We start from the raw sequence: 19,918 nt of genomic DNA, 5'->3' as shown, positions 1-19,918 counted from the left end.
GTACAACCACTTTATGGTGCTGAGGTAGGTGCTGACAATTAATACAATTTCTAATACTTTTACTGAGTAAAGGCCAGGAAAAAAATCCTAAAATGGGAATAAGCATACAGTACAAATAACAGTCTCTAGGTGATTGAAGTCACAGTTTCCTGCAGTATTTAATGACCCAGTTAGATTTGTGTCTGGATGTGTGAACTAGGAAAAAATAGTTTCTGTCATAGGACTTTATTTTCCTTCTCCATCTTCATCTTATTAGTGTAATATGTTAGTCGAAATTCAGATGTCATTGGACAGTGCTGAATAAAAAAATTAAAGAATGGGAGCTCAAAATTATATTAAAAGTAAGTGAATGAATTACTGTTTCTCACAGAATGAATTGGTGTTTCATGAACCTGTGTCTGTTATTACATTTATTAGAATCACGAATCTTGATTTGGTAGTCTAATGAAACCAAATTAAGTGGCTACCAGGGCGTGAACGTGCATAAGAATACATTGATATTATCAAGAGCACATTAGTCCACCTCAGTCCTAAAGAATTTCATTTGGAATTCCATTAGGTGAAAAAGGAAAAACTATGAAATAATAAAAAATGGTTAAATTATATTATCTGATGATGAAAAGTGATAGTTCTGTTTCTCGAGAAAGTATGGTTAGTTTTCTAGTAAATGTATTGTTTGTCAACTGTAATACATATATATATACTGAAACTATCCCCAATTCTACCCCTGTGTAATTGTTGACGTCCTTTACCCCAATCATCTAAAAAATTTACTTAGTCACTTTTGAATCAAATCATGGGGCATAACATAGCATCTACAACTTCACTTTCTGCCAGTGTGCACAGGGTATGTAATGGAAGCTTCAATGTTTGCTAATCATGTAACTTAAGAAACAGTCTAACAGCTTAAAAGTTTTAGAGAAGTTTTGGTGGTTAGTTATTTCTATTTCTTAATTAAAATCAGTGGTGTATAGAAGTGTTCTGTATTTACATCCAGCCTAAACAGGTAACATCCCTGTGCAAGTTGTAACCTTAGAAGTCCCATGGGCCTTTTTCCGGTTTCAGCTGTTTTCTTTCAGGAGCACAATACAGTGTAAAATTAACAATTACTGTTTAAAATAAGTGGGAGAATAGGCATGTTACCAGGAAAAAAAAAAAAAAAAAAAAAAAAAAAAAAGAAAGAAAAAAGTAGTCTATCTAAAGCTATAGAATATCCTGCTATGCATGGTGAAGATACCAAACTGTGAGCCACTTAAAACCAAAGCCAAGGTTGGGGTTGGTTGCTTGGAGCCAGCCTTTCCTCAGGTGGGCACCCCTGCTCCCAGCTTGTCACCCCCTGTCCAGCCCTTTCCGGCTGCTCCCTTCACCTGGCCCAGCATCCTCTTTTGGCACTGAGGTAGCACTGCAGCTGTCAGCGATGGCTCTGAAGTTGTGGTGGCATTGAGGCAGCAAGGCAAAGGGGCAGTTGGGTGGCTCTGGAAGGTGATGGCGTGCTGTGAGATGAAAGCAGTGCTCCTGCTGCGTCCATGCTGCTTCTTTGGAGCCTTGAGCGCAGGCTGTGCTTTGCTTCACTGCCCTCTGCCTCGGCTAACCTGTTGGTGATGCCACTGTCTGAGGGTTGCATTAGGTGCTCTTATATTAGAGGTTCTTTCTGCAATTTTAGTTTTTTAATCTGACTCTGCTCTGTCCTGAGCACACTTAGCACTCACTGACTCCTTCCAGGAGAGCTGGGGTCACTTAATGCTTTAATAATTATATTATTTTTTCATGAGGTAGAAGAAAAAAAATGTCAGAAGTGACATATTTAAACTATTTGGATCCAAATTGGGACTGTCAGACTGAATTTTGGTTGCTGGGAATGCTATGCTGCATAGTATAATTGTCCTTAAACAGTAACCCAGGCATTCAAATACAACACATCATGAAAATGTAATTAATCCACGATGACAGTGGAAGTGTACCTGTAGTTAACTACTAAGATTAGCCTTAAATTGTATCTTATCACAAGAAAATGTCTTTATATTTAACAATCTGTTCACAGTGAAAGAAGAACTTTAACATTGCACGGACAATCTGAGATGACACAGAGCTGTATTCATTGTGTTTCTTCCACAAGGATCTGGTGTTACTCACTCAGTTAGAATTCATGAGCATTTATCAAGGGACTATTTATCTGGGTCTCTCTTTTACCATATTACTACTAGCATCCTTGTTTCTTTGGTAGGGTATCTACCAGACTTAGGAAGGCAAGAAAATATTTGAAGTCTTCACTGTTCTGAAAAGGTCCTTGCTAATTAATAATTCCTGTACCCGTTATTTTTCCTGTCTTCATCTGAATTTTGAACTACTTAATTTTCCGTGTTCCCCAGCATCCCATCTGCCTCCCTAGCCTGTTGTATTTCTCAGCCAGCAGATAAGAAAACGTCACTTCTTTCATCCTAGTGGAAATTATTTAAAATTTTCCATGGCCATTTTCACATTCTTGGAATAAGATCCACTGTGCTATGAGATATGGTAAAGCAAAAGAGGAAAATTGCATAAGGAAACCTTATTCTCTTAGATAATTTTGTGGCACCTGAGTTACACATCCATATATTTATCTTCTTTTTCTTGGGGACTCTGTTTTGTGTTGTTTCTTGTAGCAATGGCTCAGCTACATCAGAAGATCTTTTCTGGAAACTGGATGCTCTACAGATGTTTGTTTTTGATCTTCACTGGCCAGAACCAGAATTTGCCCACCATTTAGAGCAGAGACTTAAACTCATGGCCAGTGACATGATAGAAGCCTGCGTTAAAAGGTACAGTTGAAAAGATCAATTAAAAATTGGGAGAGATTTGAAAATTAACTTAGGAGCAGCCATACTGGCTAGCAGAGGTACATCTGTACCAGAATCCTATTATAGGAGTCAGGGCAACTGCAAAGAGGTCATGGCTTGTGTGTATTTCCCAGGATCTGGCAATCAGCAATTTGGGAACATGTAGGAAATACCACGGAGAATTTCTACATATGTTTTGAAGAAACCCTTGGAAGTGAAGAATCCAAATCTCTTCTATCTTCTGTATTTGTGGCAAATATTAACATCTCAGGATTCTACCAGAAAGAATCCTTTTTTGTACATTTCCCTTCTTCATTACTGTATAATTTTTAATGTTCAGTTACTAATGTTACTTAATTTGTTATTAGTTTAGAGTACTGTCTCTAAGAAATATATTACAAATTAAAGACTATACAGCATTTCTGCATTTATACAATAAACAAAAGAAGGCTATCTGTAAGTCATCCAGCTGAAACTAAGTTTTGTATTGCTAAGCTTCTGGAAATTACAGAAAACATAGTGGGTTGTTTTTTTTCTTGAGCTGTATCTTAAAATTATGGGTATATTCTTTTAAATTAAACATAGGTGGTCTAAAATTATCTCTGCCATGGCTTTCAGTACGTATTATTGAATTTAGAAGAAATATCTATGTCTAAAAAATTTAAAGGCATCTCTCCTATAAGGTGCTTACTCTGGACACATAAAAATACAGATTAAAAAAAGAAAAGAAAATAATAAAAACAGTTTGTAGTCAATTTAGAAGTGTCAATCAGAAAATATACAACACTGATAAGGCTAAAGAAACAAAGAACCTTTAACATTCTCCAAGGTTAAATCTGATAACATAGTATTTTATTATTTTCTGTTAAACATAGTAGGAACAAGGAGAACCTCAGACTTAGTATATGAGCCTGTTGCTAGAGCTACAGTGATGAAATCACAGTAGAAATGGCAGAAGTGTTTCACTGATGAATTGTTTTGATAAACAGGACAAGAATTGCATTTGAACTCAAGCTACAGAAGACTAACAAATCAACGGACTTACGTATCCCTTCTTCTCTGTGCACAATGTTTAATGTCTTAGTTGATGCCAAAAAACAGACAGCTAAACTCTGCGTACTGGATGGGGGTCAAGAGGTAAGTGGAATTTTGTGTGTTTAATTCCCATGTTTGGTTAATCTGAAACATCTCACACTGCAGACAGTCCTTAGTAGATTAATTTCAAACTACCTGAAATGTGTCACGTAGTTTTGTTTGTACAGGAGCATAGACTGCTCCCTAGAAGCACCATGCAAGAGACAACCCCTCCTCTTCCACCAGAGAAGACACAGAGTGTTTCTGTAATTTATTTGCTTTGACCTGTAAGCCTATTGAACATTCAGAGGATTTCTTGACTCACAGCCCCTCCAGGAATTTCTCTTGGGTTGTAACAGAGAAATAGCCCACTTCAGGACTCTTTTGTAGTAGTAAAATAGAGTCAAAACATTGTCCTTTGCAGCCAGGTTTTTAATTAATAAGGTTTGGTTTAAAATGGCTCATATAGCCAGCATTCATGCCTGTATACATGCTGAAAATAGAGGAAAGAAATAATCAGGTAATTTAATGGGATTTTTTATTTGGTCTCCAAGGACAGTGACCGTTCTGGCAGAAATCTGCTGCCAGGGCTGTAGATACCCCACAGTGGAGCACTGATGTGCTTTTGAATGATATTTAGACTTCACAGTCTGCTGTCCTCCCCATGTTGCCACTCTAGGCAGGAATAATCTGTGAAGGGAAAAGGGCATGCATGCTATGTAGACTGGTGAGATTTCCCACATAAAATTAAAACTGTTCTTGCTGTGTTAATGCATTAGCAGTGTAATTTTATTTCATTTGGTTTTGGAGAGAGAGTAAAAACATTTGTCAGAATTTGGCAACAAAAACAATCTCTGCTTTGGGCAGATTCACATTTACTTTATTTGTTCATATTGTTTCTGTACTGTGCTCTTCATTTTATTGACTCATCTTTTTAAGTTGATGTATTTGATGTAATTGTCTTTTCTTTTTTCCAATTCAATGAGACATTCATCATTTTCCTGTTCTACCCTGTCATCTTTATTTTTCCTTTTGGTTTTCCATGATGTGAACCAGTTTGCTAGTCAATGGGTAAGTTTTTTTTTTTAACTTGTTTTTTAATCTACATTTTTTTCTGTGGTTATTAACAGCCACATTTTATTTTAAATGGTAATATTACTTTTCTTGCTAATTTATTAGCCTAGATCTCAGAATTCCTTTTCAGCCTCACCTTGCTACAGACTGTTAATCAACTTCCCAGTTCTTCTTTCCTTTTTCATCCTCTTAAAGTAGTTCCAGATGAATTTTTCACTCTTATGTCTTAACAGGTCACAGATTTTTGAACTCTTTAAGCTCTCAGCAAAGCACAAGAGCAGCAAACTATTTGTTTTGGGCTCATTAGAACTAAACCGCAACTAGTGACTATTTTTCTGTTTTAGGCTGATACCGCCAGTTCATCTTTTACTTGCTGTCCAAGAAGTAACCCACAAATACAAACATACACATCCTTTTTTGGGGACAGGTAATGCCACTACCTCCATAAAGACCTGCCAGACCCATGGCATAAACTCATTCTCCGCTTGCTCTGAATTATGCCTCCTGCATTTTCAGCCACTTCCCTCAGAGCCAAAATTCAGAATTTGCAGTTCCCTTTTGGACTACAGACCCTCACCAGATTATCTTCTAAAATCTTCCCATTCTCGGATTTTCAGTCCCCATAGGACACTCTTCACAAGAAAAGGGAAATGCAGCCCTTGTTCCCTAATATGTCTGACCATGACCACAAATGCTTCTAATGCTTCTTTAAAGTGCAAGAGTTTGACAATTTAGCATATCGGTGATAAAATGCATACTTCTTTCAAAGTCCTTAAAATTAATCTTCATCCCAATTCATTTAATAAACCAAAGGAATCTCAAATTCTTTACATATAAGAAATAATCAGATAATGTGGCAACTTCCTTTTTTTCTCATAAGCTCTGAATTACTGTCTATCAGTTTCTTCAATCCACAAAGCTTTTTTGAAAGGTTAAGAAAAAACTGGCTTTTCAGTTGCTTGTAGCTGATATCATAGTTATTTAGGACACTTCAACATTTTTTGGCTAAGATATTTCTGAAATTTGCCCATCTGTCAAAGTAGGCAGGAGAGCATCTCATAATACAGTTGCATCTCTTATTCTTAAACTCGGTAGAAGCTCTGGCATTTCCAATTATTCCTACTTAGCCACTTGGTCTTGAAACCTTTTCCATATTAACTTTCTGTTGTCTATCATGTTCATTGTAGTTTCAAGTATGGTCCTTTATGTCCATCAAGAAAAGTGTTCCATAAGGTCTGAGTTAAAATTTTTAAAAGGCCTGTTTTTTCACCTAAAACTCAACACTGAATATCTATCTGATAGTTTCTAGAACTTATTCTGCAAGTGATGTTAATCAGATGGTTAGGCTTAAACATTTCCTTGAATACAGCATACTCTTTTCATTCCCTTATGGAGCTATAAGCAGTTGCACATCTTGTTCAAGTAGAGGCAGATGCAGTTTTCACCCTCTGTTGTTAGATGGGAAGGAATTCTTACTTAACATGTAACTAAGGCATTCTGTTCCTGGTTAGCAATCAGCATCTTGAATTTAGAGATTAAATTTGATTGAGTCCCCTGGTTTTCCTATGTTTCTTCGTGCTCTGCTCACCATTCACCCAAATGTCTTCCAGTCCACTTAAAAAGAGTTGCTAAATTTGCCATACAGAAGAGCTCCCCTCCTTGCCTTCTGTGTCATCTGAAAACCTAAGAGAAGCACAAGCATAATTTGGCTGCGTGGATGATCATTGCATTGTGTTTAGAGAGAGCTCAACTGGCTGGATGCCCTCAGCATTGCTTGTCAGTTGCCTTAGGAGGGTCCAGGGAAGAATCACCTTCTCTCAAACTAACTGTTGGTGCCTGCAGTCTGCTTCATGGACAGCCAGAGTGGTAATTCATGGAGTACAGGGGAAAGGTACAGCAAGACAGCTAAGTAACATACTGGTTGCTGCAATTTCTCAAACAAATGCCTTCCCAACCTCTCGGTTTTAATGGCTGTAACCTTGGGTAGGTGTAGGGTGAGCAGTGTCTCACTTATTCTCTCCTGAACCAGAAGCCAACAGGTGCTACTTCTTTACAGTCTGTGGATCCCAAGTCAAATGAATAGCAGCAGTAGGGGAAACCTTTTGTGTGATACAACATTCAATTCAGAGATTTTTTAGCCTTTGTTGTTTGTGATAAATAGTTAAAAACCTATTAACTTAGAACTCCATGATCTAGATGCTGCAGTATTCTAGCAACATTCACCTTTTTGAATATGACAGGTAAGAATCACATAGGCAAGGAGCAAATAGAAAATACTTCGGGGGCTACTTAGGCTACAATCATTAGATCAAAGCAGGATCTTATACCTGAGTCACAGCTTATTTGTTGTTTTGTGTAACTGGATAGACTGAACAGAGTAACTGCCATGGGTCTGTAATGTTGAGTGCTTCACAGTGGAACACGTATAAGCTGCTTTAGCTTATTTGAATTCCAACCTCCAAGTACCCTATCATCCTTATAAAAGAAGAGAGATATTCTTTTCAACTTGGGGAAAAATTAGTGATATACCATTTCAGTGGAACATGCCACAGCCCATGCTATGTATATCTGTAGAAAAATTTAGTGAAAAGTAGGCTTTAATTTGATGACTTTTGTTTCTGGAGGTATTTTGATTCACAAAATTCAAGGAGGAGATTCATTTAACTACATAAGTAGTAAAGAATTATAAGCAATTTGATACTAAAAGTGCAGAGACAATTTAATATGTATGTAATACTGTAATGTTGTCAGTAGTAGATTCTGTTTGGACGATCGTGTGCAATTTATTTTCACAGCCATACAACCTTAAACAAACAAAGGAAAGCCAGCTTGGAAATATTTTAAACAAAACCAAAATAACCAAGTAATTAAAAATCCACCATCGATACTGTGAGGTAGAATAGAAAAGAAAATTGGATGCATTGTGGGATTGAGTGAGTTACAGTTCTCAGCTCATCACCACAGGATTTAGGAAGAAATTCCGCCATTCCCCGAAAGCACAAGTGCCAAAAGGTGCTAAAATACTTTTGGAAGTTTACTTCCAAAAGCTAATAGGAGCAGAGGGTCAAGTTTGGAAGACCAGCCATATTGTCTTTAAAAGACAGTCCTGTTTGGTTACATCTCCTGACTCACTTTGTCACCAAGCATAGTTGTCTCCCATGTAGCACCTGCAGCTGTATTTTATATTTTAATGGTATTTACTCCAGGGCAGCTGGAAATTCAGAGCCTCCTCTCCCCATCTTCAGGAGCTTGATGCTGAAAGATTCCATAATGTATATATCAAATAACTTAGCTCTGGGAACTGACTTGTCTAGATTGAGATTCATGTTGACTGTGATGACATCAGCCCTCACAGGAATGTAAACGCACAACTCGCCATAAATGTGTTTCAAAAAGGAATGAGGATTTATCTGCTGTCACTGAGCAAGCTTGGCAAAAGTAGAAAAGCCAGAGTCCTACAACCACTGTTTTCAGGGTTGTGCATGCAACCTTGTCAGCTCATACAACTTTATCATTAATGCCTCAATATTTGCCATCTTCCTAAAGCCTGTCTCCTGTAGTCCAATAATCTTCCATAAGGATCTGAAGTTTTGTTTTGTTTTGTTTTGTTTTGTTTTGTTTTGTTTTGTTTTGTTTTGTTTTGTTTTGTTTTGTTTTGTTTTGTTTTGTTTTGTTTGAGATGGCTGTTTTGGTGGAAGTTGGCACTGGGTAGGAGTGAGTTTAAAAAATGTATGACCTCACAGGTTGCAAAACACATATTGAAAAAAAGGAAACTAGATACAAGTAAAACATAATCAGAAGTTATTTTAAATAAATGTCATTATTTTGGAAGCTTATTGTGATTTTTTAATAATTTGATTTAGTACTTGTTTTTCTTAGACAGTGAAGTAAGTTATTGCTTATATTCCATTCCTACAAAATTGTATTTGCGTTAAGGTGACTTTAAAAAAGAAAGAAAAAAAAATTAGAAAAGCAAAAATACAGGAACTATGCACAGGTCCATTACTTTAATGTACTGTAGAGGTAAAGTTGCAGACACTTTATGGTAAGGACAATTGTCATCACGTGAATATGTTTTGACATGCATGTATGGGAATGTAATTATTTATTCTTTTCAGAGAGTTAAGAACGAAATGTAAGCAATAGTTGTCAGACAATTTGGAGTTATTTAAATCCTTATCAGAGCAAGATAACGTTATATTTGTCAAGACATTATGATTGGAATAAAATACATCTGGAACTATGGAAAGTTCTTTGATGTATTTCTTATGTGTTATTTCACTCTACCGTGATGTCTGCTGATGTTTGTCTGAGACGTATTCACATTATCCAGGTTTTTCTAAACTTTGAAAGAAATTAAAACAAAAAATTAGCACTCTTGGTGTTGGTACCCAAAACACATACATGTGTGTAGCTAAACACATCTCATGGTTTTATTGTTTCATACTTAAAATGCAAACTCAGTAAGTGTGCTGTTTAGAAAATCATTCCTAAATATATTAAGCACATCAGATGTAATGGTTTGGTTTGTATGGCAACACTGAGACAGATTAAAATAGCCCTTAAAAACCTTACAACTCTGAAAACTCTTCAGCTGGCAGCTGCTAAGTTAGGCTAATGTTTATACTGACCTCAGTACTTTTAGTCCAAGCATGATGCTGTTAGCTGTTGCAAGTAGCCTTGAACTATGAAGATAGGGTTAGTCTTTACAAGTCACATTTTCTGTGAAGTGGCTATTGGGGACAATCTTTGCTGCCAGATAAATGTTTCTAAAGGAAGAATTACTGTTTAAATTGATGTGCCTCCTTGACAGAATAGGATCCCTAGTTCCTGTTAATTTCAGGAGGGAATTCTCTGGTATTATCTAAAAAGTCTTTCAGACTCATTTTAAAAGCATTTATTAAAGGCACCTTCTTTATCCAATAAATAAATAAATTATTATGCCTTTTATGGCCTATTAATTTGTTACCATCTATTTTGCTGTGTTGATGAAATTTTAATTTTGCCCTTGCTCGAGTATATTGTAAGTTTTGTATAAACTGCAGCTCACTGTGCTAACAGAAAGGCTCTTTTAGGAGGAACAATTGGAGCTCATTTTATTTCTAGAGGACATTTAAAATAACTTATGAATGAGAGTTGTCAGACATTAAATGCTGTATTAATTAAATCTTATTATAGTCTTTTTGCTTCTCCAGCTAAACCAAACCTTTAGAAAAAAAAAATAAATACATGGCCACCTTAATTATATAGGAGAAGACAAAAAGTATCCTTCACATTCCTTCGCCTGAATAAGAATGAGAACTCAATTCATCTAAATAATAACCCCATTAGCTGCTTAACTCAACAGTGTAGATGGGAAAATTTTCAACACAGAATGTAAGAAAGTGTTGATTGGGTGGATCGTTTTCAAGCGTTTGTTCTTCTGATATTCAAAATGATAATTTTAAGTAAATCTGATCTGACAGGGTTATCGGCTTTGTACCATTTATGACTTATGCCAAAAGTATGTGTTTGTATACATGCTAATACATTTTCATCTTTTGAAATACAGCAACAATACCATTCAAAAATTGATGACTTGGTTGAAGAAACTGTTAAAGAAATTATTTCACTTCTTGTTTCAAAGGTAAATAAATTTCTGTTTTAATTTATAATAAAGCAGAAAAATGCATCTCTAATTATTGAACTGCTGAAATGGTCTTAACTGTCACAATGTTTTTTCTGTACCCAGTGAGACTGGGAGGGATAGCAACATGGTTTGTAAAGAACAGTCATCCAAATAATATTGAATTTACAAAATGAAATGTTATATAACCCATTAGGTAAAAAATGTCTGTGCAACTTGCTAGTTAGATAAGTTCCACTTCTATGTTTTCATTATAGATAAGAACTGCTAGCAGCTGGTGGTACTGGAAGGACTTGATTATGTCAATATTATCTTAAGTAATAGCATGTTTTAATTTTTGTTCAATTTTTCACATAAAACTTTCTTTCTATCACTAAGTAGTACTTAGATTTTGTATTTAAAGATGGACAACATCCAGAGTATCAGTACAACTTTTTAAATGAGATTTTACTCCACAGATCTTTTTTTTTGAAAAATATAAGTTGTTATATTTTGAAATTGACTTTTAGCTTTTTTATATTTTAAAATAAAATGTGTTTTGACATGATAGAGGTACCTGGAGAATAAGTGAAGAATATTTAAACATTATCTTACGTTACTGTAGCACCTCTACTCCAGCAAAAGTCCTAAATGCTTGATATAAAAGAAGAGCTTTCATGATAGTTTGAAGGACACAGCAAATAATGAAAGAAAATAAATAAAAATAGACTACAGTCATATTTTCCTCATGCCTTTGTTTTCAATTGTTGCAGTTTGCTGGCACAGAGTGGGGAAGCAGGAATCTCCTTACCCACCATGCTTGCACTGGAGCTGAAGAGAAGGGTTTTTGTATAATCATAGAAGTTTAAGTAAAATGTGTCCACTTACTTAAAAATGTATTAAAAATACATGTTTTTTTCTTGAAAGGGAAGCTTTGATGTAAATGTAACTACAAATGGTTCACTCAACAATTGCAAGTTTTACATGTGCCTGTCATCACCCTGGGCTCACCTGTCAGTTTGTGGGATTATTGTCATTGAGGAGGAAGAGGAGGAAAGGGAAATGTAATCAGAGAAAATCATGCTATTAAAAATTAAGCCTTTTCATTATTTTTTAATATCTGAGATTATAGGAAAAGGAATAAAATCATCACATTCCTCCTGTGAATGTATGCAAAAGAAATTTTAGAGACAACTGCCATCAATACAGAGGGATCTGCATTATTGGGGATCACATATACTTTCACCAGAGGCTGAAATTTCAGAATGAAAAGCAAATATTCTGTGTCACTGGCTGATCATTAGAAGCTTAACGGATCTACCTCACTAGAGATGTGAAATGCCAATGACATCCTGGTTGCTTCTATTTCAAGGCAGAAAAGCCTCTGAAGGTACAGAGGAAAGCTGATGTTTCACTCTTGGTTTTGGTCAGGAAAAATGCACATTGATTAATGTAATATCCGTGTGTGTTCCTTTTTTTAATCTGATACATTTTCATTCTCTTTTAGCCTTTGCCACTGTATTATTTCCTTTGTTTTCCAGTGGAATAAGTGTTTTCAGTAGTTATTTTTAGCTGCAAGATGTCTCTGAAAATGAAAAGAGTACTTTCACTTTGTTGAGGCTTTACTTGGTGAAGGCTATACTGTGCATTTTATGTGCAAGACTTAGCAAGCTAAAGCATTTAACAAATCATAGGAATAGCACAAAAGAGTGAAACAAAGCACAATATGTTTCAGGATAACCAGTTCAGAGAATGAGAGGGATACACAGAAATGTTCTTAGAGCTTCACGTGTCCATACGCAGAGATCTCAGAAAAAATGTTTCCAGCTTCATAATTAAGTCTTTCCTTTAAATGGACATCCTTGACACTGCAATGTTTTGCTCTTTGTTCTTTTTGTGTCCTTCTTGTGTTGGAACCATTTATTGGCACTGTGGACATGCTGTTGTTTGTGAGATCAGCCTCTTCCATAGCAGATGGAAAATTTGCAAAATTAGATTTTTGCAAATAGCTTATTTGCAAAATAAGATTGAACACCCTTCTGCAGAATTAGTCCTTGCCAGTCAGATAAAATGAGTTAAAGCAGGAACAGCAGCTTCTCAGAGGCATGCAAAAGCAAAGCAGAAAGCTGGTATTTGGTCTAACAGAGGGACGATAATTATACAGAATAATTATGCAGAAACAACTGCCACTCTCTCGTGATGTCGTTTTATTCCTTGATCAGCACGTACATACTGGTGTCTTAATTAATCACTGTAAATATGACAGGTTAGATTGATAAATGACAAATGTAAGTTTGCACTTGTTCCTTCTTGAACTGTCAAGAGCAGGGCTTATTGTAAAGTGATGATCTCAGTTCTTCTGGAGGTGACACTGTTGTGACACTGTTACAGTGCCCATTAACAGCATGCCAGATGGAATTTTGTTCTGTCCTAACACTCATAAAATGATACTCGTTGTTGAGAGAATGACTATGTTGGAAGCAAGGGATGACTTTTAAAACAATCTTTATATAAACTGGAAAGTATTTCATATGTGTAAAATAAATGTGCACAAGTACAACAGCTGATATTTTGCAATGGCACAATATTTTATGTTATATACCATGAATGACTTGAGCAATGTAACGTCACAAGACGCGAGAAGTGGATTTGTTTGCTTTAAGGATAATCTGGGGAAGTGTAAATTTAAGGCTATAAATTAAAGCAATTAATAAAAAAATACTTTAGTCAGAAATAAATTTTGGCAAAGATGCCTTTTCATGCACTTGCTGAGGAGTCATGCTACTCAGAGCATCACAGGTGAAAGTATGGAGGACGGGAACCACACCATACCAGAGATTTGGGGTCTGTCTTTTCTCACCCCTTCTTCACCATTTAGTAGCAGTTCAAAAGCACACACGGGAGATGAGCTGACAGAAGACTCCAGTGCTATTACACTGTTGGGCGAAATCAGAGCTGAGTTGCTATTGAATTGCAAGGATAGGAAGAACATGATATCAAGATCACCACCTTTAACAATTGTGCTCCATCATCCCTGAAGCTGTGATCTTAGATACTGCAGTCCTAGGAAGCGTGTTTTTTACCCAAAATACATGGTACCCACACTCCTATATTTAATAATGTGTTCTAGCAGCAGCAAAGTGGTGGGTAGCAGGCCCACATCATGAGGATTTTTGGGTTAGATTTCTACTTCTGCAGTGGCTCACCAATTATTTCCACCTATTGAGTCAATAGGTAAAGCGGAGAAAATAGTGTTGTCCTTGATTTCAGCACTGTGTGAGATGGAGAAAGTGATCAAATTTACAGATTACATTGCCCAGTTGAACAATTAAAATCTGAGGAAGAAAAACTCACATTCTCGTTCAAAATATTTACATTTCAATTTGTGAGTCTAGATGTTTTTTCTCTGCTTTTCCTCCAGGTTGTTTCTGTGTTAGAAGGTGTACTGTCTAAATTGTCAAGATACGATGAAGGCACTTTCTTCTCATCATTAGTGTCATTCACTGTAAGTGTTTAGATTGACAATGGTTCTGTTCTTCTTTTTCTGCATCAATCTGAAATGATGCACAATCTGTAGTAATAAATACTTACTATGTGATGTTTTATTTTTAATTTTCTAAAGGTGAAAGCAGCTGCAAAATATGTTGATGTTCCTGTAAGTACATCCGATTTATTTTTCTTAGTGGCAATAATAATTTAAAAAATTGTGATTTTGTTAGCTCACGTTTTTTATTGTTGACATTTTGCTTTCCTACAGAGATTCATTATAGCTTTACACAGAGTATTTAAACAGCCACTACAACCCTCAGAGGGCATTTCATTTCCCTCAAGCAATGAGTAACTCTCAAAGCAAAGCTTAGAAAGGTTATTCTCAATGCACTTTTTCAGTTGTGGAAGAGTGAGGATTGTAACTTAGATACTCCTTTGTAGGGATCTTTCCATTGTTTGGCTAAATTGTTCAAATTTACACGCTAAGCTACAAGAAGAAGCATCCTCCTCAAACGTCCATTATTTATTGATTTCTTACTTCAGGACCCAGTCTTGCTTATTTAATCCCTTGCTAGACTTGTATTTGATTTACCATTGTTTGTGCAATATTTGTGTGGTATAATACAAGCTAAAAAAAGGCAATTGTCAGATCCACTTTATTCATAAAAGCAAAATTCAGCCATTAGAATACTTTTATTAAAGTATCATAGTAGAAGATCTTTTCTTTTAAAAAGCAAGAAGAAGTTATCAAATTTTGTCATTATCATTGTCAAGACATGTCCTTTGTTCTCTCACAAATCTATGTTCTCATACCTTTCTAGTGTGGTTCTAAAAAGATCTAGTTTTCCGAACATAGTAAAAAATGACTAAAAGTATTATGTTAATGACCTTACAGGAAATAAACTTACAAAGATGGAAGACCAGACATACTAGACTGTATGCTGGCCAGAAATCCTTTCTATACTTAGAAATATAACAATTGTAAGCTTAAATTAATTATTTTTTTTTAATCCATGCATGCTAAATAAAAGGAAATAGCTCTATTTCTGGAACTTGTTGTTTTGCTATCTTTATGTTTGCTTTATTCATAAAGAAACTAATTGTAACAGTTATGTTCAGATTATGTTTTCCGATTTGTTTTCTTTTTTGGTTACATGTACACTTTTTGTTGAATTGTATACATGCTCTTGTGTTTTATTAAAAAAAAATAAAATCAGGCCAATCTTGTATTCAAAGGAGTGACCTTATACCAAATCCAGTTAATTGAGAATATGTCTTATTAATATTTTGTTTTGTGGAACTTCTCCAAAAAGGTCTTTGGAGAGGCACTTAAGACTCGAAAGTCTAAAGAAAAAAATTACTGAACAAACTAGAAATTCATTAACTTATTTAAGATAACATGAAAAACTGATCAAATTACATAGAATATCCATGAGAAGGAGATGTCAAAGTTCTTTACGTTGGCCTGGATGTGTTGACTTTGAAGTTAACAATAAAGAGGAGACAAAAAATACCCTTGCCACATGCTCTGGAAAATACTGTGAGTTGGGTCACACAGGGATGCAGTTCTCTGGAGAGAGGGGAAGGCAGAGCAGGGAGGTGCTTGCTGGAGCCCCATAGCCTTTTTCGCGTTCACTGAATGATGTTGCTTGGCCTGAAGAGATGACCAGATTATAGACAGGCTATCATGATCCTTTCACTTTTACAGCCCTTTGCTTTTTATCTGTCCCACCCTCCTTTCCCACAGCCCAAGATGTGAACTGGACTGTAGTACTACAGTTGTAAATTACAGGGATGAACTTCAGGGAGGCTGTGGATCTGACCAAGCAAACATTTTCCAAATTCTGGAGAACATTTTTCCTGGGTCAGAGGAGTTTGATAGGCTGGGGTTTGGTTTTACTTCTTCACATTCTTCTCCTTTTTGTGAATATGCAGTTGAGGCCAAGAAGAGCTGTTACTATCAAAACTGACAGCAAGTGTCCAGTCTGAATAGGGTCTAAAATTACTGCTTGTGGAAGTTACAATCTCCAACTGCAAAAAGGCTGTAACTTATCATGTTACAAGGTCATCTCCTCAACTCACAACTGAAGTGAGAAGTGGAGAGAAGGGCTGCACAGGGTAAGGAGTTTACACTGAGCTTTTGGTGGTGTGATGGTAAACTAGCAAGCTTGCACTGGAGCTCATTAAATGCCTCATGTGGCTGTATTTTGAACTGATATGATTTTAAATCTCTTATTATCCTTCCTTACCATATAGCTGCATATCTGGAAGTGACTTAAAGGTGACCAGAGTAGGCCTTTTCTTTTGATATAGTTGCAAATATGTGTAATATTGCATTTTATGAGATGACTGCATTTTGCCCCCATGTCCCACCTCTATTTGAGGATCTCACTGTGTCACCTTAGCTCCATCCTTGGGGTCACTGAAACAGAGCTGTTGATCACTTGGTGGATCTGGAGGAGAGAAAGGGGGTAATGCCTTTTTTCTAGGGGGGTCAAAAGGCATTTTGGAATTTTTTGAGTATATGAATTCAACTAAGATTTTGATCTTTGATTACCAGGCTCTATTTCACAGAGAGAAAAAATATGCCCGTTTATAGTGATAAGAAGTGAAGGACAGTACTGAGCAGAATGTTACAGAGGATGAGACGTAAAGGGGATGAAAAAGTTAAAAAGTAAATAAAAATAGAAATAATAAGTAATTCAAAAAGGAGAAGGACATTCTTCAATGATTCTTGTTAATTTTGAGGAAAAGCAATTCTATTAATACCAAGGGAGGATTTAGAGATTAAATAGTTGGGCACAAAGTTGCATACTCACCACAAGGAATTCCTCAACTCCTCAGGGCCATGGTGGGAAATGAGGACATGAACTTGCAGTTGATTTGTCAGATATGTTTGAAAAAAAAATTTGCTACCTACCCTTCCATTTGTTAATCTCCCCAGACAATTAGTTATAACTCCTTAGTCATTTTTTTAAAGCTTATTAAGAAAACATTAAACATAAGCCCTGTTTTTTCAGAATGCCCTTTATGAAGTGGGAGGTACACAGTCTCAAGGAGCTCTGATTGCTTTCCCCAGCCTTTGCTTATAGGCCTGTATGGACACTATGTATGTTTTGGTAGTTGATACACCAACAGAAATACTAGGAATGGTGCAAAATAACCCAGGCTACAAATAGTAACAACAGTGAAGGCTTAGGATTTCCTAAAGATAACAATGAAAACATGTAGTTGCCATTACACTATTTTTGTTGGTAATTGTCACGGTACCCATGCTCTGAAGTGAAAGAAATTGTGATTGCTGTGCATGTGAAAGAAATCCAATGTTCAGAGGAAAATAACCCAAACGTTACAAATAAAAGTAGTACCTCAAGGTTGCAACTTGTTCTTTTGCTAATGCTGTGTTTTGATATTTTGGAATGCAAGAGCTGATTCAGGTTGCACCTTTTTTTAAATAAACAATTCACCCAAATCAGCTGTAACTCTTTGTTAGTTTCTCTTAAAGCACAAGCAGTACTTTGAAGATATAGAAGTGCAACCTGTCTAATTTTTTTCTTCTTTTTTTCATGTTCTGTTCACAAAGCCAGTTAATTAATGAGAACAGGCAAAGAATGCAATAGAATTAAGGGCACAAAGTGTATAGTGTTGATCTCAAATGTTTACTCCTCAATCATGTAGATAATTTCATTGTGTTCAGTTTCACATCATGCAAGTCAGTTTTGCACACAAATAATTGTGTCTCTAGCTGGTCATTTCTACACGTATTTGTCTCATTTACAAATATAACGAGAGCAATTACTCATACAAATTGAGTATCCAGTTACATGCATATTTATATATGGCTTTTTGTATACCTTTGAAAGGTATGTTTAAATCCCTTTGTAGGAGCCAGTAATCTATGCCAGTCATGTAGAGGGCACAGAAGGAACCTAATCCTCCCTCACTTCATGTAGGCCACCTGTCATACCAAGTGCAGAGAGGCCGTTTGAAGGACCAGGGCTGACAGCAGCGCGCAGCTCACACAATGCCAGGCCCCTCGCGCCACTCTTGCCTTTATGTGGGGATCAAAGGTATGAAAAGGGGCTTCACACATGTGCCAGCATTTGACTTATGGGGTCCTGTAGAGGCCAGAATAGGAGCTTTGCCTCCTACCAGGCAGATACACTTTGAGACCTTCCAGGTACCTCTATTTCCAAATATCACACATGTATTGCATGGCATCATTTAGGTGGTTTTAAGAAGCAAAGTACTTTTTTCTGGGAAATCGGTGTGTTTGCAGGTGTGGCCATACTGTGCCATTAATTTTTAAGCAGGATTTACTTGGAGACCTCTGGTTAAAAATAAAGACTACAGAACAGTCATGGCCTCACTCTCGGGGCTTCTCCTGCCTTCTTCCTCCTCCATACACCTTAACCTTTAAACTGGCCCATTCAGATCCATAAAAACAAGCTGTTGCAGACTTGGAGGGAAAGCCCTGCATCATCTGTTTTAAGTCAGCAGTGTTTTTGAAATACCTCTTAAATGGGGAATCAAAAGGGTGGCTACTAATCAGTAGGAAAATTAAAATAGCATTGTTATTTTGGAGGGAAAAGTACAATGTAATACCTGATTTTGTCATAGTAACTGTAGCATTTGTAAATCTTTTGCACTACAGAATCAAGATCCTGGTGCAAACACTTGCATCCCTATGTTGTCCTGTGAATGCAAATGAAACTGCACATATATGAAAAAGTGTTTGCATGAATGCTTGAAGAATTACAGCTTAAGTTCTGCATGACAGTTCTCAAAATAAACATGTTTAGCCTGTATCAAGGTTAATAATCTACAGGAATATGTATTAGAGGTAGGGAAAATGTATTTTTTCATAACCATGTGAGAATAAAATGTCACCTTTAGAATAGACTGATTATACAAATAATGCCTAATTTAAGTATTTTGATTTGCAATTGAAGGGAGCGAAGATCTTGTAATGGGTACAATATAGTTTCTATTCAAAAAATGTTGTAATTATGTTTTAGTTCTGTCATTCCAAAGCCCAAGTGATGAGCCTTGCAGTGTTTAGAGAAGTTTCAGGCAGTGAAATTTTCCGACATGCTCTTTCATTTGGTGGTGGACACTGAATAAAGAGCTCCTGTGTGTCTCACAATAGCCCCCTCCTGCTCATCACTCCTTTTCATTTCATTGTTATATCTACGCTGTAGTTAAAATATCTCCCTCCAGGATGCAGGGGAGGAGAAGGGGGTGGAGAGGAAAGCAAACAGAAAATAGGATGAAGTTTGTTATTACATAGTTAGTCTCCAACATCTGTTCTCATCTCTGAAAAAATGACAGGATAGCAACTAGTTGAAGCTAGATGTTTTTTCTTCGTAATACCAAGAATACGAGTTTGTTTAATACTCTCTGATGCTAAGAAATATTCTGTGACAAATGCCAAAATGAGAATAAACAAAACTCAAGCACTTACAAATGTACACAGGTTTTTTGAGATTTGTGACAAACTGTTGCACTGCAGAAAGCTATGCAGAAACTTAGGTGTGTCTCTCCAGTAGGGAAAGCCTAAATAGTAGTGATAGTATTAAGCTTGTTACAAACCTTTCAACTTTTCAGCAGTAAAATATTTGAACGCCTGGAAATCAAGGCAAAGCATTACTTTTGACTAGGTGGGAGCAGTGTATGTCAATCATAATACAGCTTCTACATCATCTTGGAAACTGGAATAATTTTTTTTAATTTTTTTTTTGCTTCCTTGTTAAATAGACACCAGGATACTGTTTTCCTGTTCAAATGGGGAAAGTTAAGCTGTTTTTTCCTTTATCTGAATTTGTTGCTATGAAAAAGTGCCTGTCGCTCTAGACCCACC

At 36.2% G+C, this 19,918-nt stretch overlaps 1 protein-coding gene across 1 annotated transcript in view; it reads left to right on the top strand.

Moving 5' to 3' along the window:
* CADPS2 (Ca++-dependent secretion activator 2) overlaps window positions 1–19,918 on the top strand; it is a 220,420-nt gene that overhangs the window by 176,127 nt on the left and 24,375 nt on the right. Inside the window, exons 23-27 of the mRNA XM_010004331.1 lie at window positions 2,643–2,798; window positions 3,806–3,953; window positions 10,516–10,590; window positions 13,991–14,074; window positions 14,192–14,224. Coding sequence (XP_010002633.1) covers window positions 2,643–2,798; window positions 3,806–3,953; window positions 10,516–10,590; window positions 13,991–14,074; window positions 14,192–14,224 — 496 coding nt within the window. The remainder of the gene's footprint in view (window positions 1–2,642; window positions 2,799–3,805; window positions 3,954–10,515; window positions 10,591–13,990; window positions 14,075–14,191; window positions 14,225–19,918) is intronic.

This window comes from Chaetura pelagica, unplaced genomic scaffold, assembly GCF_000747805.2.
Source record: "Chaetura pelagica isolate M959 unplaced genomic scaffold, ChaPel_1.0 scaffold68, whole genome shotgun sequence".
Taxonomy (NCBI): domain Eukaryota; kingdom Metazoa; phylum Chordata; class Aves; order Apodiformes; family Apodidae; genus Chaetura; species Chaetura pelagica.
This window is presented reverse-complemented; position numbering and strand designations above follow the sequence as displayed.